We start from the raw sequence: 24,786 nt of genomic DNA, 5'->3' as shown, positions 1-24,786 counted from the left end.
ATGTGTTTACGTATATAAAAGAGAAACGGTTATTTAAATGAAGCCCTACTCTGCGATTCTCATGCACCCAAGTAAGCCTTGTAGATTTTTGTTGCTCTGAAAAAATGTTTTCTATGTATATATATATACATATATCTTCTACAAATACCGAGTTTTTCTGCTGTGCAACAAATAAAAACCTTAAATTTAACCTAAGTATCAAGTGAATACATTCAGATGATTGTTGGTTTATGGTGTATATTTTCCCAAAGGGTAGATAAGAATTGAACAAATTGTACATAAAAATGCTTTTAAATGCCATTCGAATCTCATTCGATTGTGTGGAATACTATTTAGTTGCAGTTTCCCAGCTGCTGTGTGCACATTTTAGATCTTGAGCGTTTGACGCTCTCCGTTCTCCACGTTGATATAATTCTCTTGCACATCCTTGACCATGAAATCGACCAGATTGTTCAAATCATATTTGTGCTTCCAGTGCCAGTCGCGTCGCGCATCCGAATCATCGAACACCTGCGGCCAAGAATCGGCTATTAGCTGTCGACTATCCGGCTTGTAAGTCACATGCAAATGGGGCACATGCTTGCTCAGCTTATCCACGAGCTCCTCGGGCGTAAAGGACATGGCTGTTACATTGTAGACACGTCGCTTTAGCTGCTCGTTGGGTGCACGCATAAACTCCAGGAGAGCTCTGTAAGTGGTACGATATATATACTATTATTTCAGATAAAGTCTTGTGATATTAGTTAACCTACCGCAGACAGTCCTCAATGTACATCATGGGCAGGCGTGTGTCTGGTTTCAGGTAGCACGTGTATTTGCCATGACGCAGTGCCTCATGGAAGACGGCAACCGCATAATCTGCAAAAAAGTACATTGAGGTTATATTTTTAAGTGAGGTTAGGTTAGCTTTTAAGAGGCTGATGGTATATGATGAAAGGCTTAGCGCAGTTTAATAACAAAGATTAAAACAATAATAATTCCATAAATCTGTTATTTGCTGTTGCTCAATGCAGTTCAATACCCAAGCAAGTCGGAATTGAATGCAGCCTAGTATCGATTATATATTTATAATTTTTATAGAATTAAGTTAAAGATCTAGTTTACCGGGCAACGTAGCAGAAAACTAGCTTCTAAATACGAGAAAATGACTCAAGCATTGGCCCGAATTGTGAATAGCTGTCTCGAAACAATTTGTATTGTATCTTTCAAATAATATGCACAATGTCATGCTATCTTGCTAACAAGATTGGCATTAACAAGATAATTTAAGATGACACAGTTTAGTTGGCGAAAGTATCTGCCAGATACATTACCAGATACTCATTTTTAGAATTAGTTACTTTTATACTAACCCGTCGTGCCGCCGCCTGGCGGATCGCTGGAAATGACGCCCGGGAAACGCAGACATCTAAAATCCAGCCCGAATTTGTGATAATAATATTCACCAATTAGCTCGGCATGCACCTTCGAAACGCCGTAGATGGTGCGCGGCCTTTGTATCTATACGGGAACGAGACCTGATTTAAATATCGAACAAACTGCAATGGGAACAGAGAGAGAGAGAGAGAGTTATACCTACCGTAACGTTCGGTGTGGGATTGCGGGGACTATCGGGCCCAAAGGCGCCAATAGTGCTGGGCACAAATATGCGCAGCTTATACTGTTTGGCCAGCTCAATCACATTGTGTACGCCCTCAATGTTGACCCTAAGAAATGGGTATTACAATTTGAATTGGTTGGGTAATCCTCGGATTGGGTTTTTTACCTCACGGCCAAAGGGACATTTTGTTCACCGACAGCGCTGAGCAGCGCCGAGAAGTGTATCAGCCAATCGATGCGATGATTAACGACAATCTTCTGCAGGCCCTTAAAGTCCAGAATATCGGCGAATATGTAGGGCCCGTTCGCCAGCACCGCCTCGCTGGGCTTGATAATATCCGAGAGTATGACGCTCTCACTGCCGTACTGGGAGCGCAACAGCTTGGCGCACTCGATGCCCAGCTGGCCGAGACCACCTGCCAAAGGAGCAGCATTAGAGAGGAACATACATCAACTGTGGGCCTTGGGCCTTGGGTTCTATTAATATGAACCGCGCACGTGTGGGCTAACAACTGACCCGTGATTAGAATTTTTGGCGGTCTGGCGGCGGGCGCCTGATTGGGATGATGATGCATCAACCGCAGCACTGGCTGCACCTGGCGCTGACTGGCCACCAGGCTGCTCAGGCACTTGCGCCACATTGTTACAAAGGATTTGGAAATAGGTTGGCACTAGGCTGGAACTAAGTCGTATTCCTGGACGCGCCGCGTCGCAACGAGTTACAATTTTCAACTGATTTCGAAATTTAGCAAATCATTTTCACGAGCATCGAAAATATTCACTATATACTCGCGTATTCGCGCATATATCGTGTGAGCATTCGGATTTCCATTCGTTAGTTGTCGACAGTTGGCAAACACTCAATTTCGCATTTATTTTTTGATTCATTATGAGACTCTATATAGTTGTTGCTGTCGTTGTCACCATGGCAAAAGATTTGCTCGGGCTTGCCATATATACTATAATTCAATAAAAGCGAAAGCAGCGGCTGCTGAGAGGAGGCCCGGCAATTGACAACAACAACAACAATATCAAAGAAATAGTTTAGCTGGGCGGGTTTCCTTTTTGGGGGGCATGTCTGTTTCATATATGTACATATGTGTGTCGGTTATGCAAAAATACATGGAAACAAATTTATACAGGGTGTTCTATATGACCAGCTAGGTCGCCTTATAAGCAGAGTTAAACGGGTTAAGTGAGATAAATTTTAAAAAAATTCAATGTGTTTTTAAGAATTATAGATATAGATATTATACGATCCATTCCTAATAATTTGACTAGAGAGTGTGAAATAGCCAGAAATATGAAGATTCCCTATGCTTGATTAATATTATGTCCCATTTTCAAGCTACGCTCATGTGTAGTCTTTTCAGAATTTACGTCCAACTGCTTTTAAAAGCAAAGTTTTTGTACACTCCCGAAACGCATTGAGACGAAATTGAATTAACCTTGATAGCTAAAATAAATAAAAGCGTACGATTTTCAAGGGTATACAGTATGATTTAATTTAATTGAACGTCAGGGCAAGGGCCTGTAAATGGAAGCCAGGCAATTTGAAAAACGTGTGTTATGTATTCTGATAATGCATTGAACTTGCACAAATTTTACAAAACGGAATGCCAATTATTTTTCCCGCGGGTTATCAGCATTTAATCATGCAGGGTGCATCTAAGACTTGGAGCAATAGAATGAAAATGGTCTTATGCCAGTTGTGTAGCCTCGACAATATTGACGTAGATGCTATTTGCACTTTGAAAATTCAAGTGAATACGCAAATATTATGTACAGACTAAAAATACATGGGCATACATACATATATATTTTTGAGACCTGCAACTAACAGAAGAAACAGCTGGCAAATATTATAACAAAATATTATATATATTGCTTTTCTTGAACTCTTACTCAATGGACGAGCAACAAGGCACGACAGTTTTTCAATGAAGCCCACATATTAGGGAAGTGTTATATGGTCTTTAGTCCCTGTACCCATGTTCCCAAGACCCAAGCTCAGCCAAGCGAAGCCGAAGACTGGAGACGGCGCCGTCAAACTTTTATATAACTGACAAAAACGAGACAATCATAATATGACGTTAAAAACAACAAAAATAACAAACATAGATATGCGGCTTATGAGGCCTTTAATTTAATTTGGACAAAAGTGAGCCGAGCAGAAAGAGCTCTCGAGATATCGTGAGATATCGGGCAAGGAAATGACAACGGTTAGAAACGAAAGTGAAATGCGAAACGTAAAGTTTTAACTTATGACAACGAATTGTTAATACACTTTATTAACAATGTACAAAATAGGGAAGAAAAAACCAAAGATTTCGCTTTGATAAATTATGAAATTAATTCCATTTTTGCTATATCTTTTCAAACTGAAACTTTTGAAGAATATTCCAAAACGATTGATAAGAAATTTCATTATGCTGCAATTTTACTTTAGCAAGTGTATTTGAAACCATTTGAATAAAGATTTAATGATAAAATGTATTTTAAAGATTTTATACAGAATAAAATATGATTATGAATTTTTTTTTAGATTTTTTAAACGAATAATACATTTTTGTGGCTAAAAAGCTTTAATGGCTATTGAAAGAGCCGAATTTATAACGATACCTAATAATTATTCTAATAATATACCAATTATATTTGTGTAAAGTAGTAGCATAATAACAAAGCTTGAGTGCGAGTGTAATCACATAATATCTATATATAAAAGCTATATAAAATAGTTGGCAACCAAAATGTAGCTAATTTTGGCAAAGTCTTGCCACATTATTTATATCTATATCATTAAATTATAAACTTCTGCCTAAGTCAACTCCCTTTGTGGCCTTCGCTGCTCAACAAGCAATTTCCTCACATAATTCGTTAATTTCACTTGCAATTTCAATATAATCTCATCGTAAACAACCTCGCCCCGACAGCAACATGACCAGGCGGCGGTCCAAACGCCAGCGACGACCCCTGGAGCCTGGTCACAGTTCAGCTGCCAACTCGAGTCCACAAAACGCGTTCCACAAATGCTCTGAGCCAAGTTAGTAGCCAAGTTGTTTGGTGAGTGAGAAGCAGCCAAGTGTGGCGCCAAATACGCTCCGATATTGCACAGGCAGGAAGCATTCGCTTCTTGGCGCTACTCCCCCGCATTCCACTTAATGTTGAACGCTCAAAACATTTGTAGAAATCTTGAGTAATCCGTTGGCTCCACATAACGTTTTGAAAACAGTTTTAACGCGCATTCCAATCGAGACGGTTCGGCAAGACGGCTCCCGAGACTTACAACCAACGTTTTAGTGCGTTTTTAATTAAATTACAGAAAATTTATAACAAAAGCAAAAGTGCGCTTGAAAGTGAAGTGAAGATCACAAAAACCTAAGAGAAAATAAATTAATGTCTACGTGGAGCTTATGAAAATCCATTAAATCAAAGTTGCATTAAGTTTAAAGTATTTAAAATTTAAAAATTCAAACAAATCAAACTAAAACTCGCACGGATATATTGGATACGCTATATATTGGAGTAAGATTATTAGAAGACATTCTGAACCCTGTTGCTATGGTGTGCTATCTGGCGCTAGATGGCGCTGTGCGTTTGCCCATAAATTGTTATTGCCTGCAGCGATCACACTATAGTTGTATTTATTGCCCAGAGAGGTCGCTTTTCCTGTCCCGTCTTGACTTACAAACAAATGAGAACAGCATATTTATTATCTCACTGCGCAGATCTGAAGCTTTGTTTCTGCACTCCATCTAATATACAGTTTTAATGTACAGGCAAAACCAAAGAACTATACAGTTATTTAATTAGGAGAGACTCAAAAGAAATCAGAGCAAAGTAAGAAACCCCATAACAAAAAAGTGGTGAAACTGTCGCCAGAGATGCCTCCAGTGGAGCCACAGACGAGACCTTCAAGTCGCACTTAGTTGCGGCAGGCGTAGATCCATAGTACAGCTCCGAGGTGTACGAGCTGAACAGCAGCTGGAAGCCAAAGAAATTACAGACAATGATGAAAACGACAATAATTTCAAGGTTCGTTTGATGTAAACTCGGCGCGCATGCGTTTAGAGAGTGCATAGAGGAGGGGCAACAGCAGCAGCGGCAGCTCTTCAGACCGTTTCACTACCCAACTTTAGCCACAACTTCTATTTTTTGTTGTTAAATGATTACAAAATTTTGTTGAAAAGCCATGTTACGCTTCTCGGCGCAAAAAGTTTCTTTTTTTTTTTTGGTCGAAGTTGCGCAGCTGCATATGTAGACTATAGCTATACATGGGTATATCTGGATTGTAGATATTCATGTTGAGAGCTTTAGTTTATGAAGTCTCTGGGGCTATTGCACAAGACGCAGTAGCACTTCCTGTGATGCGACTGGGCATTGTCTAAACTATAGAGCATTAAAAATGTCTACTGGTTGAAAGGGTAGGTTTCTCAAATGGGGTAAGAGGTTTGTAGTTGGTATCACATAAATTATATTATTAGCTATAGGGCGCTTTGTTGATTTCATCGCGATATTATAAGTATCCGGGTTTTTCTAATAATTTTTGCTGACTTTATTCAAATGCAAGAGCTGATAGGGACTTAAAGAACTGTCTGGCAAAGCACTGATAACATACTTATTATCAATTCAAATGTTTTCAATCTTATCAAAATGAGCTCTCCAATAAATTTAGCAATAAAATAGCTTGGGAAGTTTTCAGATTTTAATGTCTGACCTAACAGATCAATTAGAGGTCAATCGCTTAACGACCTTCATAGCTGTTAATTCTCTCAACAATCAAATCGTTGACCAGCTCCTTCATGTTCTTGGCCACAATAAAGTCCAAATGATTGAAGCTCGACCAGGGCACGCGATGATCCTCGGTCAGATGTACGAACTGGGAGACCAATGTGTCAACATCCTGTGGACCGCACAGGGCATCATTTTGGCTGGAATATGAGTGCGTATTGGCGGTTATTTTGCTCAGATCATAGTCTGGCGGCAGATCCTGGCCATAGAGTTCACGATTCTTCTTGCTGCCCCAGTCGTACTGACGGAATTCGTGCGAGGCGTACAGCTGCAGATAATGAATGCCCTGGTTGCTGGAGGAGCCAGCCGGATGCGTTTCAATCATGGCTTGCATGGAAGTCTAAGTATTGAGAGAGAACAGTCTTTAGTTAGAAAGAGCCTCAAATCAAAAGTCAGCTCGGCGTTTGAACCGATTGGGAATTATAAACATGACACTTACCAGATTAATATTCTCATAGCCGCCGTTGGCGAACATCAGGAATCCATTCTTGCAGATTGAGTCGTAGGGACTGCCGCTTCCGCAGCCGTTGTCGGCGAGACGATTGACAATATTATTGTACGGTATCAGTTCAGTGTCCACCAGCAGCTGGTTCCAAACACCGCCAGGTGTGCCCACCAAGGGGCCCAGCCATCGGAAGATGGCGGATTTGCCGTGCTCAAAGAATGCGCACGGAGCCAGCAAATGGCCCGACTTGATCTTCTCATTGTACTCCGGACGCTCAGACAGCAGCACCAGATAGACCGTCGTGCCCTGCGAGTGACCCGCATAGTGCAGCTGCTTGTACTGTGTCTCGTCCAGAATGTAATCGATCATGGCAGCGATATCGATGGTGCCAATCTCATGCCAATCGAAATGCCAGAACTTGGGGCTGTTCAGTGAGATGAGCTCGTTGGCCCGCGAATAGATGTTGCCCCGTGCATTGCCCAGCCAGACATCGTAGCCGGCATCGGCCAGCAGATAGGCCAACGAGTTGTCCGGCCCGGAGCACAGCCAGCAGTCCGAGTTGCTGAACAGGCCATGCTGCAGCAGCACGGGTTGACGCTTCTGAGCCTTGTTGTTCAGCTTGTGCGAGTATGGAATGCGGAAGAGTGTCAGCACGTAGCCATCCTCGGTGACTACCTCATGGGTCTCAGCAGGGTAACCATGGGAGCGTATGCGCTCATCCGACTTGACCATCCCATGCAAAGTGATTTTGGGATCAGCGGACGCTAGGCCCAAGGCCAGCAAAAGCGGAAGAACGTAAAAAATGTAGCGCATTGTAGATTCTAGAAGGAACCTATTAAGTCTGACAGCAGCTGCTGTGTGGTTCACTTATATAGCCAGGAAAATATAGATAGAGAGAAAGAGAGAGAGAGAGAGAGTGAGTGAGCAAGGGAGAAAGAGAGAGAGATAACTCTCCAACGAACTTATCAATCCATAACCATTTGATTTATTCCAGACCTGATAATTCCATAGATTTAGATAGCCGTACAGTCTGTGGCCGTTAATTTAAGGCTCATTGGAACAGTTAAGACTGAAAATATGTCTTGACCAGGGGGGGCAGGTCTTACCATCTATTACCTATTTTTGGCCAAATGGTGATTGATTTATTTACACATTCCAATTGATATACGACCTGAACTTTGTCAGGTGTCATTATGGGACCCCACATATAACTGTTTTTTGTTTATATTTTTGAAATATGTGAATGGACAAGTACAATCAGCTGCGTACTTGTACTATCATGATAATTTCTTTATGATTGCTGTGAACAATATTATCAAATTATGGCTAATAAGATTATAGGTGCCAGACAATTGGATTGAACCATAATCAGTTTTTTCTTTTTAGCAAAAACCCATTTTTTAAGTTTTTTTTGGATTTTTTCCTTGAATGTAGATCTCATGATTTTGATACCTTTTGCTATACAGTATAACCCACCTATGAAGAATCTAGAATTAAATCGAAAATAACTTGATTGGAAAAGATTTTGTTTTTAGTTGATATATTTTATTTACAGAATTTAATTATTGATATAAAAGCTACAGATCCAAAAGCTAGTTTGGTATATCCTTGAACCTAGTCTTAGGTTTAAGCCTTAGTTTGTCATAAATTTTTTAAATTTTAATGAAACAAGCTTTTTAATTTATAATTGCCCGTTGCACTGAAAATATTGTAAGCCATACATACTTTCGTTCGCAAGACACGGGCTAGATTTGATCTCTAACCCAAATTTGCATCTACCAATTATGGTTAGATAAGTGCAATGGTTGGGGCCAAAGTTATTTATACTTTGGTGCTAGGTCTCTCTCAAGTTTTTTTTTTTTTTTTAATTTGAAGAAATCTATACATACTGGTTTGCAGCCTTGATCGATAGATAATATATATGGATTTCCATTTTTATTGCTTTGGTTATTTTTTCCCATCCATACCTAAGCCTGGCTAGCCTGGACCTCCTGATAAGTGGGCTAATCCACTTTCAGCTTTAAATTCCCTATCACAATCTTTATATATCACACACATGATGCAAACATTAGAGCCAACCTTCAAAAAGTCCATTCGAACCCGAGTATGTTTCTCAGTCTTATCTAGTTTTCATTAACCGTTTTATTGGTCTTTAAGCTATGTGCCAGTCAGGCCTAACTATTCCCATGAACTAAGCGAATCGCAGGATGCTTCTGCTACCCATCCTACTGTTATATGCCGCCTGGACAGCGCTTGTGCGAGCGGATAGCTGTCCACCCTCGGAGGCCATTCTGCCCTGTCGCTGTTCACTGCGCGGCAAGGAGATACAAATATGGTGAGTCGATCCGGATGGGGCATCCTTTACAGCCAGCGCTAAGCACTTCTTTGTGCAGGTGCTCGCACAGCAATTTGCCGCAGATTATGGATGGCCTGAAGGCCGTGGAGCGCAACATAAAGACGCAAATTGATGAGCTGGTGCTGGAGAACAATCAGCTGCCGGCGCTGCCGGGTCGCTTCTTTGGCAATCTGCAGATTGTGCGCCTGATGCTGCGCTACAATAGCATCGAGCGTGTCTCCAACGGCTGGCTGAATGAGCTGGAGAACAGCCTGGTGGAGATATTCATTGTGGAGCCGCAGCTGCGCAGCATACCCACGGAGAGCCTGAATGGCATGATCAATATGCTGGCCATAACCATACAGAGCGATGAGCTGAAGCATCTGCCCGACTTCTCCGGCCTGCTCAGCCTGACCTATTTGAGTGTGCAGAGTGCTTCCTTGACCGAACTGCAGCCGCTCAGCTTCCGGCATCTGCCCAAATTGCAGCACATACACATCACGGGCGGCACGGGTCTGACACGCCTGGAGGCGGGCCTATTCGACGGCTTGATCTCGCTTAAGAGTCTGGATCTGAGTCGGAACGGACTCAACTGGATACATTTGCGTGCCCTGGCCCGGCTGCCCAATTTGGTTAGCCTCAAGCTGTCCCATAACCAGATCACCGATGTGGGCATGATTGGACGCATTATCAAGGACTTGGAGCATCTGAAGAAACTGCGACTCGATCATAACATTATCAATGTCATTGAGGACGGCTCCTTTGTGGACCTGCCGAATCTATCGGAGCTACATCTCAATGACAATCGCATCACGGAGCTGCAGTACGGCGCCTTTTTGCGCACACCCCAATTGAAGACCATCCATCTGCACAACAATCTCATACGTCGCATACATCCGGAATCCCTCCTGCAGGCCTCCGGCAGCGGCGTGGAGGCCGTGCACATCTACAACAATGAGATCGCCCATGTGGAGGCGCTGCGGGCACTGTTAGATGCCCTGCCCTCGCTCCGTTTCCTCGATATGAGCGGCAATCTGTTGAGTGAGCTGCCGTATGGCGCTTTGCGGGGCCATGGCACACTGGAGCAACTGCATCTGAATAACAATCAGCTGCGCCTGATCGAACGCGATGCCCTGATGGCCATGCCCGCGCTTCGGGAGCTCCGTGTGCGCAACAACAGCCTCAGTTCGGATTTGCCTTTGCCCTTTTGGAATCTGCCTGGGCTGAAGGGCTTGGATCTTGCCCAGAATCAGTTTGTGCGCGTGGACTCACAGCTGCTGGCGGGCTTGCCTTCCCTACGGCGTCTGGATCTCAGCGAGAATGGCCTAACCGATCTGGCTGCCAACACCTTCAGACATAACAGTCTCTTGGAGACGCTCAACATATCCTCCAACGAGCTGAGCCACATACATCCGGGCACATTCATGCACTTGGAACGTCTCTTCGAAGTGGATGCTAGTTTTAATCAATTGGCTGCCATCATTCCGGGCCTGCCACAAATTGTGGAGCGCATCTCGTTGCGTGGCAATCGGATTACCGCTCTGCCCGCTGCGGGCAGCAAGTCCCTGCAGTTGCCCAATCTGCGCATGCTGGATCTCAGCCAGAATCATATCGAGCAGCTGGCTCGCCATGGCTTTCAGGCGGCGCCCCAGCTGCGCGTGTTGAGTCTGGCGCAGAATCAGCTCCGTCTGCTGGAGGACACCTCATTCATAGGCATACAGCGGCTGGAGCTGCTGCATTTGCAGGACAATCAGCTAGGCCAGGCGGACGAGCGCGCCTTGCTGCCGCTCGCGGAGCTACGCAATCTAAATCTACAGTCGAACAAGCTGGAGTCCATAACGGACAATTTCTTTTCCAACAACAGCCGGCTGGAGCAACTGGATCTGTCCCGCAATCTCATACGCAGCATTTCACCCACCGCCTTTGATAATCAACGCTCGCTGGAGTACTTGGATCTCTCCGGCAATGCGCTGCTGGACATTTCGGTGGGTCTGGGCAATCTGCACAGTCTGCGGGATGTTGATCTCAGCTACAATCAGATCTCCCGTGTGCACTCCGATGTGATCAATGCCTGGCGCAATGTGGTAGAGATTCGCCTATCTAACAATCTCATTGTAGAGCTGCAGCAGGGCACCTTTAGAAACTTACCCAAGTTGCAGTATTTGGATCTGAGCAGCAATGAGATTGGCAGCGTGCAGCCGGGCGCACTCAAGGGTCTGCCAGAGCTGCAGGAATTCGTGCTGGCCGATAATAAGCTGGTGGAGCTCAAGGATCACGTTTTCGAGGAGCTACCCTCTTTGCTGGCCTCGCATTTTCAATACAACAAACTGCGCTTCATCTCGCCAGAGAGTTTCCATCATGCCAATTCGTTGGTCTTTCTGAACTTGTCCAACAATCACTTCCGCACCATGGAGAACATCGGACTGCGCAGCATGCGCAACCTGGAGGTATTGGATCTGTCCACCAATGCCGTTAAACTGGTATCCACCATGCCACTCAAGGCGCTCAACTGGCTGGTCGAGCTGAAGATGGATAACAATCAAATATGCAGAATTCAGGTGAGGTTTAAGCCCACGAAAGAAATCGATTTATCTATCTATCCATCTTTTTCCCAGGGTTCCCCTTTCGAGACCATGCCCAGACTGCGCGTATTATCTATGCGCAATAACCAACTGAGAACCATCAAGGAGCGCACCTTTCGGAATTTGAGGGGCAACATTGCCATACTCGATGTGGATGGTAAGATTAGATCATAGAATTTGCAACGGATGTTCGTTGCATTCGATTACTATATTGTCCGAACTGAAAGATCTGGGTTGAATCTAGCTTATGAGATCTAAGACAAAGCTGAACTTATGTTTGACAAATATTATTTGGAATACTATTTAGACTTATCTAAAAATCCTTGAGTAGCGCTTAAGGGGATAAGGGGATAGCTGTACGACCTTCCTTACAAATGGAATCGGCTCACACGTTGCGAATCTGATGGATAACCAAGCAAGGTGAAAGATCTGCAGAGCTAAAGGAATTTTGTTGTTATATAAAAAATATTATTCCTTTGGTATAAAATTAACTACAAAACATTGACTCGCAAGGGCAAATCCAATTGATTGATTTTCGAGGATCACCGACTTATATTAACTTATCTTGTTACATGTTCCGCTTAGGTAATCCCATTGATTGCAATTGTGAGATGCAGTGGCTCTCCGTCTGGCTGCAGGAGACCAATTTTCCCTACCCCGGACCGAAGTGCAAGGATGGTCGTCTCCTGCGCGCTGCTCGGATGGAGCGCAGCCTCTGCGTCGGCATGGAGCTTTTCAATGGAGGCGATAATAACGAACGCACCGATGGCAATCAGCTGCCGCTGCTGAACGAGCACGGCGATGTCTTCCAGCGCGATCTGCCCGATGATTTCAGCGATGAGTGCGAGGTGAATGGCGAACGGCCGATGGTGGGCGATAGCGAATACTTTTACGAGCAGTATGTGGACTCCACGGATGTGCCGGATGCCACCAATGCGGTGGGCAGCAGCTCGCAGCGTCCCAAGCCGACGGCAGGGCCAAGTGCCAACATCGATCTGAATAATACGCTGCTGCACACCAAGTACTTCAATAGACGGCCACAGCCAGTCGCAGGCGCTGGCTCACCATTCACCTTCTTTGGCTATCCCATACCCAGCCTGAGTTTGGGTCGCTTTTTCGGCTTTGGCGAGCGCGGACGCAAACAGCGCACAGATCAGGATGATCCGATGCCAGCCACACATCGCATGGCGCACATCGATTTGCCCACTGGGCGGGGAAAGACGCGCATGTATCAGCCGAACAGCGCCGAGTTCGAGAAGTACTTGCGGGAGCAGCAGCAGCAACAGCAGCAGCAGCAGGAGCAGACCGTTCCCAGAGCACGGAATCGCTATGGAGACACTGAAGTGACCACCAATTCGGCGGAGGAGGCGTTGAGCAACGAGAGCGGCGCTGCCACAACCGTTGGCGTCTTTCGCACCACATTCCGTGAGCCGTCGAGCATTGAACGCGGCGGCTTTCGACCCATTGTGCCCGCCCATGTGGGCGGCTTTATGCCTGTGCATGATCCACAACAGCGTCGTGGGCTGGTGGAGCCGGTAAATGTCACCAGCAAGCCGCATATGGAGCGTCATTTTGTGCCCATTGCAGTGCGTCAGGAACAGATACAGGCGCGTCCCAAGCCGACCAGCAGCGCAGAGAGTATCGAGACGGCCACCTATGAAGTCACCGAAATAACGCCCGATGTGACCACACAGATGCCAATTGTGAAGAGCACCAGGCCAATGACAACTGCACGCACCACCACAAAAGCAACAGCAGCAACAACAACAAGTAGTTCCACAACAACAACCACAACAGACGCGGCAATAAGCAGTGCATCCAGCGAGCAACAGGCGGAGGATTCCCAATACGATGAAGAGGATCTGGAGGCGCAATCAGTAACGCTTCTGCGTCCGCCGGAACTGTTTCAAACAACAACAGCGGAGACCATACTGTTGATACCGCCACCTGAAGAGCATGTGGCACAAATTAAAAGTCATTCCTGGGTAACTACCACAACAACAGAACCGTTCATTGATTATAAAGCCACGCCCAGCAGCGGTCAGGTGACCGCGGAGCCATCACGAGGAGCGGCAGCGGCACCTGTACGCCCACCCGGTGGCCGTTCAACCATCACCAAGGTGTTTACATCACACAATCAGCAGCAGCCGCTTTTGGCACAACCCACTGCTGAGGAGTATCAACGCACCACGCCCAGTGCGGACAATGAGAGCTTTGCAAGCGAGCAGCAGCTAATTGCCAGGAAGGCACAAAAGCGCACCGACACTCAGCCCGATGCGCCGCTGGCCGTGGAGCGGGCGGAGCGAAAAGATGGCATGGACTGGTACTATGAAAGCTTCAAAAAGAAACGAGATTTCACTGAGCACGGCCCAGCGGTGCGTCCAGCTGCCAACCAGGAGGTGGTTTATGGCAACGTAATGCCAGAATTCAGTGGCAGCATCAGTTGGAATCAGCCAAGCAACAGGGACATAATCTTAACGCTGTTGTTGCTGCTATGGAGTCGTTGATGGAGAGGCAAAGTTGTTGGCAGTGTTGAACAGTTATATAAGTTGTTTATAAGTTTATTTTTACACATTATTGATATGAACATTAAACTATTTTGTATAATAAAATTAATATATTAAATTCATGCATGTCCGCTGGTTCAATGTGCATTGTGCCTAGAAAACAAAGTAAGTTTAAAAAAATTAGTTTAATGCATTAACAAATTAGGAAGAAATAATGTTTGTCAAAATCAGATGGTGATGCATGTTAAACAGATTTCAACATAATTGGTCTGAGTTGAGTATGAAGTTGTCATCAGTAAAAAATATTTAGTTGGGAAGATAATAAATATAAGACTTACTTTTTAGCGTGGGCAAGGGCGTCATTCCTATTTCTATTCCGCCAATTTAATGCGCCCAAAGTCTAAAAGAAAATTAAAACAAATTATTTACATGTTTTCAAATCAAGGATTAAGAGATTTATGCGTAAGGATCAGATGGTGATGCATGTTAAACAGATTTCAACATAATTGCTCTGATTTGGGTATGAAGTTATCATCAGGAGAAACGAAATAAGCTAAAAATTAATGTATTGAAAGACTTACTTCCGAGCATATGTATTTACATAGGTTATGTGTAACCTCCAAATTTGCTTCTCCATAGAACTTCCACTAAAATAAAATGAATATATTAATATATTTATATGACAATGGCTGAAAAGGATCAATTTATTAAACAACTCGTTGTCAGATGGTGATGCATGTTAAATAGATTTCAACATAATTTTTCTGGTTTGGGATATGAAGTTATCATCATTCGAGTTGTTAAAAAGCGGATCCTGCAAAGTTTTAAACTTACCTATTTTAATTTTGCTCATTTTAATTTAAGCATTGATAAGTTTCAACAAGTGCAAAGAAACCACGTGGTTCAAGTGGTAGCCGCTGGTTCAATCGCCAAAGCCAAATATGTTGACATGATTATTATGCAGCCATTCAAAAGCAGTGCGCTTCATCATTGACATTCTTTATGATTATTTTATAAATTAATTCAAATAAATTTAATTTGAAACAAATTAATAGCAGCTCGACACGCCGGCGTTGGTAATGAAAGGAGCGAAAGAAAAGAACGATGATGCCAGATGGCTAACTGCACACCCATGGGTAAGGTTACCATATCAATATTTTTAGCGAGCAGCGACAACTCTATACTATTTGGTAGCCCTGTCCGAGCTTGCCATATGAATTGGCGCAATTTTGGCAAACAAAACTAAACAAAATAATAATAGTCTAGCAACAAGCAAGGTAAATGGCTGATTCGAGACCAAGCTAAAGAAAAGATTAGAAGAGTCATTTACACACAATCGAAAAACATCAGTTGCAGGGCGATGAAGGCTAATTTTCCCTGTTGAATTTTACAGCTGCAGCTACTAAGGCTACAAAAATGACGACAACGACGCCGACACTACAGACGCGCATGGCGCTAGCTGAAATTCCCGATCGTCTGGAAGCGCTTCGTGTTGCGAATACACCAACAAATGCCAATCGCCGCACGCCCGATGAACCCACTCCGGCAGCAACAGCTAACACGCCCAATGGTGGTGGAGGCGGCGCTGGCGGGGGCCTGGGATTGCGTGTGGACAATGATTTGAATGTGGCACAGGCACAGGATTTTAGCTTCTCGCCGCTGCCCTCACCAGACGAGCTTATTATACGGCAACGTGGACGTCGCCGTTTCACAACGACCTTCTCACCGGACAAAGTCAATGGCGGCGTCAGCGGCAGCGGCAGTGCAATACGCAGTCCCTTTCAGCGTACGCCCACGAAAAATCTTCAGTTAACAAGTGGCATGATATTGCGCAGTTCACCACGCAAACGATTGACCATGGGCAGCACACCACCCGAACCAATGCCAATGGAAACGTATTCACCCATCAAATTGAGCGGCACAAAACAACAACTATGGCCAGGTACGCCGATTGTGAAAAAACTAAAAATGGATGATCGTCCCGTGGCGCAAACGAACAGCGAAGTGGCACTGCCTGCGCTACTGCAGGGCCTCTCACAGCAACAACTTATTGACTTGATAATGTGCAATATAAAACAGGAGACGGCGACGGATACACAAAGCGCCGAGGAGAAAATACGCGCCCAGCTGCCCACACCAGACATTACGTGAGTCATTGCCATTTGAGTATTTCAAAAACATTTAAATTTTACATTTCTTTTGACTAATTGTAGTTTGCTGGAGCAAGAGCTGTATTATGCCAAAAGGCTGATATTCAAATCTCTGCCCACGTCGCGACTTTGCAAAAAAACAGATGCCGCTGCTTACTCAAAGGCAGCCATACATCTCAATGAGTTTAAGCGAGTACTCCAAACGCAGGCGAAGCGTCTGCACGACTCTACACACTGGGATGCACTGGTGGACTATGTCAGCATGGCTTGGCAATGTGTGGCGAGCACGCCCAACTGGGAGAGCAATTCACACAATGCGGTGCGAAGACAGTGCTTCAAGCTGCTGGCATGCTCCTGTTATGCGGCCATCAAACATGGCGGCATGCGGCTGGGTCAAACAAGACTGGAGACATTGGAACGTAATTTGCGTGAGTGGTCCAAGGACTACGAGGACGTGCTGTCCTGCGTGAATGCTTTGCAGCGTACACTTAACAGCCGCACCAGCTTATAAAGCCAAGAGAGGTGGTAGACTTCAAATAGACTTAAGGCCGACTTGCTGAACTCGAGGTTTAGTGGACCGTTTAGATTAAGGTATGCAACCCCAACTAGTATTTAAGCAACGATATTTGCCATCCAAGCATAGGCATTACAAGCAACTCATATCTTGAATGCATTGTTTTTTAAAATTTGTTCATACTATGTGTTGTTTTTCCTATTTGTATTGTGTGCACGACACATCAGATTACGATTTTGTTACACACACAACACAGCATCCCCAGCCACAAATATTTCAGTGATTTAAACGTAAATAAATGTAATATGTGGCTACATACTATGTGCATTATTATGCATAGGAGAGAACTAAATGCCCAACCCACATATTTAGTCATACAAATTTATATTTATTAACGCTTAAATATATTCATGTACAATGCTTACCAAGTAAGTTTGATTTTTGCAAAAACATTTTGAACTAAGTACACTTAATAATTGCTAAATAATCGCCGCGTTGCATCGCTTGATACCAACGTGACTATGACTATGTTGCACTAGATTATACACTATTCCCAGGGCCCGCCCCATTCTTAGGTTTAATATATTTAACGCCTTCTGGTTCGCCAATGAAGTAAACTCAGCAAAGCCAGTATGGAGCTTAGCATGGCTTGTGGTGGACTAAATGAAGCACCTGAGATGTGTCGCCCTGGAATTGATAAAAGAAATGTTTATTTTTATTATTATTATAATTTTCGAAAAAAGTCAAGATATTGTTAATTGAGAAATTGATAATCCAACATTTATATATCTATCGCAAAACTTGTATAGATACCAAGCTCTATACCCTTGTTGAGGGGGTATAGCATAGAAGGCGTTATCTTCAGCCCCATGATCCATATTATTCTTCATCAGTATTAGCAGCCGAAACGATATAACGATGTCCGTCTGCTTCTATGAAAACTAGTTCTTCAGTTTAAAGCTATACTCACGATAATTTGCATAGTTTTTTTATCCTATTGCATCAAGTGCATATGTCGGAAACCGATGGATGGTTAGACTAAGTTCTAATACCTATATCAATATATTATTGCTTATCTTAGGAAGGCTTGAAGTAAAAATGTGTTTTTTTCTGTGAACACAACGAACTTAATTGAGAGCTTTGTTTGGTTATCTTTTTGGATTTTTTTTCTCTACTTCCGTTCGTGATATAATTTAGTGGCCTGCAAAGTATAACATCGCGTTGTAGAGTCACCTTGTTGGGTATCAATAAAATAATCAAGTAAATATTGATCGACAATTCATGTTTCAGATGACAAGAAAACCTTTATATTAATCATCAGCTGCAAAAATGTGTAGCATTTGAATTTCAATGCTAAATGGCTAGTTTATTTATTTGGCAGCTTTGCTCATATTTATTTATGAGCATGCACCTTATTTATCCAAAGTGTGATGTTTATTCTTTTCTCGAGAACTCATAGTAAACTTTGCGAAAGAATAATATACATAGCTGTTAATTATCCTGTAAATTTATAGTTGCTGCCAAATGCTGCAAAAGTTTTTATGATTTAAAGCTATTCGTATGATGACGCCTTTGTTGCCTACAAAACGCTGAGTTATTTCAATTAGCGCTATAAACTAAATCTAATTATCATGATTTGATTTGGTTGCGTTTGGAAATGATCATTTCTGCTGGCTTTCTCAGGTTTGTTTATGAAATTAGCACCGTTTTGTTGATCTTGAGATGGGTGTGTGTAAGTGTTTAGCATTGATTTCGGTGTAGCACCTATATAAGTATTTTATGATCATATATCCAAGGGGCTGGCTAAATAAACTCATCCAAAAACATTCCAATCGCACTTACACTCGCTGACCAAAGCGGATGCACAGCAGCATTCCTTGACCTCCTCGAAGAAGAAACATGAACCCACCGAAGGCTTGTAGACCTTTTCTCCCACATAGCATATATGCGGCACATAGGGTAGGCCCTCTGAAAGTAACAAAATACTCATTTAGATTATGTATGAATAATGTGAATGGTATATGCAAATTATTTAAACACATGGCTATCTATAAACTGTTTATTAAGAAAACAATTTACCATATTGGATCCCTGCTGCACTTCCATATAAAGCTAGTCGAGATTTGTGCATATATGGACATTTTTTATGCATCAAATCGTATTACGATTTGTTTTTAATGTTTTTGAACAGTTTCCACGATCAAGGGAATGTTAACTATTTTGCCATTCAAGGTAAAGTACAAAAATATAAATTAATCCCATAAGTTGCGCATTTCCATGAATATCTAAAAGATTTCTGGGTTACAACTAAAATTGCAACAACTAGGCAACAAGTTTTGTTGGCTCTAGTTGTGATAGTTTACCCAAATCTAGGGATTTCAAACTGACATATGGACATAGACTTGATTTTATATGAACAGCTGTCGCTGTCAGTCATAACAATATCTGATACAAACTGCGGCAAAGAAGGCATTTTCTCTGGACCCTGGCAATATGCTCCATATATATTTCATATTATTACACATTTGCAAATAAAACGTAAAGAGAGAGGGCACTTAATTTTATTTCGAATCGTTTTAGTTTTCAATATTTTTATGCTGGTTCTGGTTTAAGTAGAAACGGAAACCAATAAAATAGAATATGTTTATTAGGCGCAGCGCCAAAATCAACAAATTATTTGCCAAACAATACAAAACTGACCGAATGACTAAATATTGTTCTTCTGGGGGCCATGTCGAACTCTGAAAATTGTTTACACATTTGTTTATAAAAACTAAATGTGTTGATTTTTATAAAGTTCCATTTACAAATTGGAATAATGGTCGAACTCATTGTTTCGCAGCTGCGTGTCACAAATATTTATCCAATTATGTAATTATTTTAAATTTAATGCAAATCGACAATTTGCTGATCGCAATTGTGCTATTAATCTTTTGAGACAGCTGACACGATGCGAGGACATGACAAAAATCAAATTTATGCAAATCGACAGATCGTAAAAAGTTGCAAAAATGACATATAGAAATTTTGTTGGTGCACATTAGATAATTATGATTGATGGCAGCCTAATTTGTGTAACCAAGTGTGATTGAATTTAAACTGGAAGTAGTATAATACGTATTATATATATATATATATTTTTTTTTCAAATTGTGTGGGATTAAATATAAAATCCCTAAGAGAATATAGTATATGTAGAGTTCGTCAGTAAAATAAAAATTTGTGTGATTCATTCAACACAAAGAGGCCTCTCCAAAAAAGTGACGAATTCAATCAACTGGCGTTACAAACAGTTAATAAAACATGGTCAAAAGTCGTTACAACAGACACCAGTAGAGACCAAAACCACCCACAAAGTGGATGAAAATAAAACAAAAGAGTTTTCATTCATAGAGCCGCTTGCTATAGAGCAGGTTTTTAAGCATTACGATTCTAGACACGTTCCCAATTGAATGCTTCGGCTGCTGTTTATATTCATATGGCTAAGGGCGTTGCATATTAAATAAATAACAAAAAAAAAAGCCAAGTCAGTGGCAAAATATTTAAGTTCCATAAAAAAATACATTTTATTAAGTGCGAACAGTCGATTTTGTTGTTGGCAAATGCGATTTATAGATTTTGTGTCTCGATAGGCGGGAACAATTTTCGAGATGCCTGATAAGAAGACATTGAAGTTGGACTGCAATCTGATTTTGGGTTAAAGTTCAGTCAATACTGCATTTAAAGTGGAACGACGATACGTGTAAGGCACAATCTATTTCAGTTATTGTTTTGTTAGTTAATAAGCTCACAAAGCAATAACCACTTGACCAGAATTGAAAGTGTCGGAAATTGACTAGTATAGATATTAGTTTGTTATCTCTATATATAAAACTGTTTGTTCTCATAAATTGACTGACTAACCGTAAGGGCTATTAAGCCTTATGTGATGGAGGTGCAATCTAAGACGGGAAGTTACACCTGTAAGTGTGCAAAAATCGCTGTTGTTTATTATACAAGCGACCTTATTTCAAAGATATTTGATAAATTTCATGTGAGACGTATCGGAACATCCATCGCTTCTTGGGGGAAATGGCGGTTAAAGATTTGGATTACATTACCAAGGATGTTTTTGAAAAATAATTTTGGACGGGTTTCACACTTCACGCAGCGTCCAAGCATATTCTGTGAAAAATGTGACTTGAAAAGTTGTTTCAGGTTTTTCCGATTTGCTTCAAACTTATTTTCAAAGCCTTACATAAAAACTGTAAGTATAAGTTTTGGAAATTCCACTTGTAACTATGGAAATTGGTTTTATTAACCATCTGATCGGCCTCAAAAACATTTTCAGAGAACGGCAACTTTGTGAAAAGTTATATCTCAAAGTTTGAAGGACAAGACTTGCCGCGGAAAAGGCCGAGGAATACTCGCTAGTCTTCTAATATATTTATGAGGACTTTCCTAATGCTAACCTTCGGTATGTGGACTGCCTAAACATTAGGCCATAAAAACGAGCCCAATTAGAAACTAAAAATGAGTCTATAAAAAAAAAAAACGACTACAGAAATTTAAATTTAATGAGCGTATTTACTAGAACACACAGAACAATTTGAATGCGAGTGCATTTGGAAAAAATGCGAAACGGAAAATTGTGCACGCCTTGAAGAAAACCATTCAAGTGTAGAAAATACGAACGAAGTGCCGAACCCACAAAACGACGACCGGCCGCCAATGCACATCAAAACAAACATAAAAAACTAACTAAAAAAAAAAAAAGAAAAGAATTATCAACTGACGCTTGGACACTTGGAATGTCAGTTTAGTTACAGTAAGGCCACGTTAAAGTGGCAAAGCCAAAAACATTGACTAACGTTTTCGGAATAACTTTTAAGAAAAGGCAGTTGTTTAGAAAATGTACCCAAGTGATCGTGTAAAATTGAATATATAAATATTGAATAATACGTAATGGCTGCTGTCACTATAACGGGTAACCACTGTAGCTATATGCAAATCAGTGCAGTGGAGCGTAGCTGCGGTTAAGACATGTGGACCACAACTTTAACGACTAACAACTTCCGCGATGGCCACGTGCTAATGAAGAGAGAGAGAGAGACAGAGAGAGAGATGACGGGCGGGAAAGAGAGAGGGAGAGCAAATCGAACCCACTCCACCCACAATTATGGGACAGTTTAGTGGTTCGCTTAGCTTGCATCATATTTGAGCTGCGCTCATTGCGTGCCGCTCGCTCATTAGCCAATGAAATTGTTGTTTTAACGTAATAGACTAATGAAGCTTTAGTTAAGCTTTACTTAAGTGGGTTAGTGGCACTCGCCAACGTTTTCATTTTCCATGTTATTCAAGAATTTCAGATCTTTTGTTTACATGTGAGAATTTGCAGAGTTTACAGTCTTGTTTGTTATTGTTGAGGCGCCATGTGTGCCATGTTGAATGTACCGGCAGCTCATAAATATCTTAATATCATAATCATTATCTGGCCGTCTACTCACCTTCCCTATGCTGCAGCTCGCACCAGCAATGATCATTTAGGAACTGTGGGCCCAGACAATAATTCAGCACCGTCGGCGTGCACTTCATGGAGTTGCAAGAGTTTTGTGCTGCAAAAGAGAAACATAGAGTTCGCTGACTTCCAAGTAAAGAGAGCGTAAGTTATTAAGAAACCATTCACGATACATCAGATCGCAGCCTTGATTCAAGGAAGAGATCTTAGAGATCACTTCGTGATCGGTGGGAAGTAGATTTTCTGGTTATGATCTGACGGATTGGATGTATCGTGAATGGATTAGACAGAAGAGCTTTAAGCCTTACTCTCATTGAACTTGCGCAGCGCTTGAATGGCATCTTGCCGCGATACCTGATGATCGAATGTGAATTCCTCGTAGCTGTCGCTTATTGTTGGCTCCTTGGCCCTCAGATCTTCCTTATTACAGAGTATGCAGGAGGTTTGCGGAGCGGCCAATATGGAGCTGAGGCAGAGCGTTAACAATAACAGACGCAGGAATGTCGAATTTTCAGCACAAATATTGGATACAACATTTCCCTTTATTTTGTGCAATCTTTGGCAGGAACTACAGTTATCACTCGTATTACAAATACTTGTGCTCCACGCACTGCTCTCAAAAGAATTTTGAGAATTTGGATTCCTCATTATGCGTATTCCAGTTTTTACTATGCTATATTTTAGTCACATTAATTGGTTTTTTATTTGTATGCTCTGTATCGAAACTGTATGAGTTTTAGTTGTTTGTGCTCGTAATTTGATACGATCCGTAAGTCGTGCTAAGTGCTGGGGAGCATAGAGAACGGGCGGGAGATGTCGTTTTAGTATATTCGAAATGCGGTCATGTTGCACATAGAGTATTGAATGCGTATGAAGAATGCATTCTATATAAGACTCTCAAGCGATCGACTGTGTATTTTCTTTACACTTTATAGCTGATTGGCTTGTAAATATTTAGTTGTTGAAGATAACCAACTCTTGGATAGAATTACTTAACGCTTAAATAACGCTAAGCAAATGTGAAGCCGTAAGATATAGATTGATTTCACAAAACTATTCAAATTCAATAATATATACAACATATATCAGGGAAATTATTACAAACTTATTTTTGTATATTTGTCGCGCTCTCAGGTTTTGATAACATTTTTTTTGTTTATGTTTATTAATATTTTCGCATCCATTTTTATTTAATATTTCAATTTCAATTTCTTTTAAATGTTCTTACGTTTTAAAAATTCCTAAAAATTTCCTCACTGTTTCAAATATTTACTTCATTTGCAGTTATTTATTATTATTATTTTTTTTTATATTTTATTTCCACATATCACATCAATTATTGTTACACATTTTTATCTTTCAGCTTTTTGGTTACGAATAAATTATTTGGAATTTTCATTTTGAATACAAATATTTTTGGTATTTGGCGCATAATTTATTATCCAGCGATTCGGCGACTCACTCAGCGCGTCCTCCATTCATAAATTAAAGTTACAAAAAATATATATAAACATTTCTATATTTTTACTTAAGAAAAACTAAGAAAACCATTTTCTGAAAACACCAACAACAACTATCAAAGATAATGTGTAACGCGAATGCGCGCGTCGCGACGTTGTTTCGCATAAAGAAAACTACTTAAAGAATCGAGGAAAGCTTCGACACGGACGTCCGTCGCGCTGCCCATGCGAATTCATTCTGAGCGATGCGCCGCAGCGTACCAAGCAAACAATTGCCGCGTACGCGACGTAACGCAACGCGCGACGTTACGTAGCTCTCGCTTCAAATGAGCGCCAATGCCGCCCTTTAACTGTACGATAATTCCCTTTAATATTTAATATCATTAAATAAATATTTGAAGTGCATTTTTATTGCAGTAACAGGCAGATAAAGATAAGAGTTTTATAAGCAGGGATTGCCGATCGAGTAAAAAATATATAAGTCCAATTTTTATACCTTTTTTTCAAACAATTTAAAAAAAGAAAAACACAAATAAGTTCACTTCAGATGAATTCCATAAAAATTATTAATTTGAAAACAATTTTTTGTATATAAAATCTGACTATATCGCCTTTCTATGCGATTCTCATTAATTCAACTAAGCCTTGCAGGCTTTTAAGCTTTTGTTATAAGTGTAATATTATCAAGTTATGTTGAATCATATCTCTCTATCTCTCATTTTATTTCTGTTACTTACTCCTGCTCTTAATCTAACTAACTTCTGTTTTCTTTCAGTGCGTGATGTCAATATATAGATAATCAATTGTGTGCTGGGAATTTCAGGTAAGTACATATTTACCAATATATATATTTATATTTATATATAAATAAAAATAAAGCACTTCTTTATGCTTATTCGTTTTTAA

At 41.5% G+C, this 24,786-nt stretch overlaps 5 protein-coding genes, 2 long non-coding RNA genes and 3 other non-coding genes across 13 annotated transcripts; 3 read left to right on the top strand and 7 right to left on the bottom strand.

Moving 5' to 3' along the window:
* Window positions 1–220: 220 nt before the first annotated feature.
* Window positions 221–2,319, bottom strand: Tdh (L-threonine dehydrogenase). The gene is made up of 6 exons (XM_064685012.1): window positions 2,117–2,319; window positions 1,766–2,015; window positions 1,580–1,706; window positions 1,353–1,500; window positions 753–858; window positions 221–688 (listed from the first exon to the last, which is right to left on the bottom strand). Exons 1-6 carry the CDS (start codon window positions 2,238–2,240, stop codon window positions 367–369), a joined length of 1,077 nt encoding a protein of 358 aa, XP_064541082.1. The 5' UTR covers window positions 2,241–2,319; the 3' UTR covers window positions 221–366.
* Window positions 2,320–6,282: 3,963 nt separating this feature from the next.
* mag (magro) lies at window positions 6,283–7,685 on the bottom strand. Its single transcript, XM_064685003.1, has 2 exons — window positions 6,830–7,685; window positions 6,283–6,730 (listed from the first exon to the last, which is right to left on the bottom strand). The coding sequence occupies exons 1-2, from the start codon at window positions 7,646–7,648 to the stop codon at window positions 6,344–6,346; spliced, it is 1,206 nt and encodes a 401-aa protein (XP_064541073.1). The 5' UTR covers window positions 7,649–7,685; the 3' UTR covers window positions 6,283–6,343.
* Window positions 7,686–8,977: 1,292 nt separating this feature from the next.
* On the top strand, window positions 8,978–14,364 carry atk (artichoke). 2 transcript variants are annotated; one of them, XM_064685031.1, is made up of 4 exons: window positions 8,978–9,170; window positions 9,229–11,728; window positions 11,786–11,909; window positions 12,338–14,364. In XM_064685031.1, exons 1-4 carry the CDS (start codon window positions 9,043–9,045, stop codon window positions 14,257–14,259), a joined length of 4,674 nt encoding a protein of 1,557 aa, XP_064541101.1. In that variant the 5' UTR covers window positions 8,978–9,042; the 3' UTR covers window positions 14,260–14,364. The 2 variants fall into 2 exon arrangements, with proteins under 2 accessions (XP_064541101.1, XP_064541100.1); XM_064685030.1 differs by lacking the exon at window positions 8,978–9,170 and having other exon boundaries at window positions 9,234–11,728.
* On the bottom strand, window positions 14,293–15,364 carry LOC135430396 (uncharacterized). Of its 2 annotated transcripts, none has more exons than XR_010436600.1 (4): window positions 15,094–15,364; window positions 14,861–14,906; window positions 14,598–14,812; window positions 14,293–14,412 (listed from the first exon to the last, which is right to left on the bottom strand). It is a non-coding gene; the product is annotated as an uncharacterized LOC135430396 (long non-coding RNA). The 2 variants fall into 2 exon arrangements; XR_010436599.1 differs by having other exon boundaries at window positions 14,598–14,659; window positions 14,841–14,906; window positions 15,094–15,360.
* LOC135430413 (small nucleolar RNA Me18S-Um1356) lies at window positions 14,478–14,564 on the bottom strand. Its single transcript, XR_010436602.1, has one exon. It is a non-coding gene; the product is annotated as a small nucleolar RNA Me18S-Um1356 (small nucleolar RNA).
* On the bottom strand, window positions 14,719–14,806 carry LOC135430415 (small nucleolar RNA Me18S-Um1356). Its single transcript, XR_010436604.1, has one exon. It is a non-coding gene; the product is annotated as a small nucleolar RNA Me18S-Um1356 (small nucleolar RNA).
* LOC135430414 (small nucleolar RNA Me18S-Um1356) lies at window positions 14,970–15,060 on the bottom strand. Its single transcript, XR_010436603.1, has one exon. It is a non-coding gene; the product is annotated as a small nucleolar RNA Me18S-Um1356 (small nucleolar RNA).
* A 57-nt stretch (window positions 15,365–15,421) lies between the features above and the next one.
* On the top strand, window positions 15,422–17,355 carry LOC135430390 (uncharacterized). The gene is made up of 3 exons (XM_064685056.1): window positions 15,422–15,536; window positions 15,653–16,406; window positions 16,473–17,355. The coding sequence occupies exons 2-3, from the start codon at window positions 15,676–15,678 to the stop codon at window positions 16,918–16,920; spliced, it is 1,179 nt and encodes a 392-aa protein (XP_064541126.1). The 5' UTR covers window positions 15,422–15,536; window positions 15,653–15,675; the 3' UTR covers window positions 16,921–17,355.
* On the bottom strand, window positions 17,291–24,108 carry LOC135430394 (uncharacterized). 2 transcript variants are annotated; one of them, XM_064685061.1, is made up of 5 exons: window positions 23,694–24,108; window positions 22,729–23,206; window positions 22,410–22,517; window positions 18,766–18,891; window positions 17,291–17,610 (listed from the first exon to the last, which is right to left on the bottom strand). In XM_064685061.1, exons 2-5 carry the CDS (start codon window positions 23,066–23,068, stop codon window positions 17,510–17,512), a joined length of 675 nt encoding a protein of 224 aa, XP_064541131.1. In that variant the 5' UTR covers window positions 23,069–23,206; window positions 23,694–24,108; the 3' UTR covers window positions 17,291–17,509. The 2 variants fall into 2 exon arrangements, with proteins under 2 accessions (XP_064541131.1, XP_064541132.1); XM_064685062.1 differs by having other exon boundaries at window positions 23,949–24,107.
* LOC135430397 (uncharacterized) lies at window positions 20,661–21,516 on the top strand. Its single transcript, XR_010436601.1, has 2 exons — window positions 20,661–21,169; window positions 21,254–21,516. It is a non-coding gene; the product is annotated as an uncharacterized LOC135430397 (long non-coding RNA).
* Window positions 24,109–24,786: the final 678 nt, after the last annotated feature.

The sequence above is a fragment of the Drosophila montana genome, unplaced genomic scaffold, assembly GCF_035044405.1.
Source record: "Drosophila montana isolate Dmon_TW-CO22-7 unplaced genomic scaffold, ASM3504440v1 contig_3003_1, whole genome shotgun sequence".
Lineage (NCBI taxonomy): Eukaryota > Metazoa > Arthropoda > Insecta > Diptera > Drosophilidae > Drosophila > Drosophila montana.
The sequence above is the reverse complement of the archived record's forward strand: the minus strand, read 5'-3'. Positions and strand labels throughout refer to the sequence as shown.

Bases quoted from the DNA above. Each gene is read 5' to 3' on its own strand.
- Tdh (XM_064685012.1), bottom strand. From the start codon at position 2,240: ATGTGGCGCAAGTGCCTGAGCAGCCTGGTGGCCAGTCAGCGCCAGGTG. The intron at 859-1,352 runs GTTAGTATAAAA...ACTTTTTTGCAG, and splicing joins GCCAGGCGGCGGCACGACGG to ATTATGCGGTTGCCGTCTTC. The intron at 689-752 runs GTAGGTTAACTA...TACCACTTACAG, and splicing joins TACATTGAGGACTGTCTGCG to AGCTCTCCTGGAGTTTATGC.
- mag (XM_064685003.1), bottom strand. From the start codon at position 7,648: ATGCGCTACATTTTTTACGTTCTTCCGCTTTTGCTGGCCTTGGGCCTA. The intron at 6,731-6,829 runs GTAAGTGTCATG...CTCAATACTTAG, and splicing joins GCTATGAGAATATTAATCTG to ACTTCCATGCAAGCCATGAT.
- atk (XM_064685031.1), top strand. From the start codon at position 9,043: ATGCTTCTGCTACCCATCCTACTGTTATATGCCGCCTGGACAGCGCTT. The intron at 9,171-9,228 runs GTGAGTCGATCC...TTCTTTGTGCAG, and splicing joins GGCAAGGAGATACAAATATG to GTGCTCGCACAGCAATTTGC. The intron at 11,729-11,785 runs GTGAGGTTTAAG...TCTTTTTCCCAG, and splicing joins ATCAAATATGCAGAATTCAG to GGTTCCCCTTTCGAGACCAT.
- LOC135430390 (XM_064685056.1), top strand. From the start codon at position 15,676: ATGACGACAACGACGCCGACACTACAGACGCGCATGGCGCTAGCTGAA. The intron at 16,407-16,472 runs GTGAGTCATTGC...GACTAATTGTAG, and splicing joins CTGCCCACACCAGACATTAC to TTTGCTGGAGCAAGAGCTGT.
- LOC135430394 (XM_064685061.1), bottom strand. From the start codon at position 23,068: ATGAGGAATCCAAATTCTCAAAATTCTTTTGAGAGCAGTGCGTGGAGC. The intron at 18,892-22,409 runs GTGAGTAGACGG...TGTTACTTTCAG, and splicing joins CGAGCTGCAGCATAGGGAAG to AGGGCCTACCCTATGTGCCG. The intron at 17,611-18,765 runs GTAAGTGCGATT...TATCAATTCCAG, and splicing joins ATCCGCTTTGGTCAGCGAGT to GGCGACACATCTCAGGTGCT.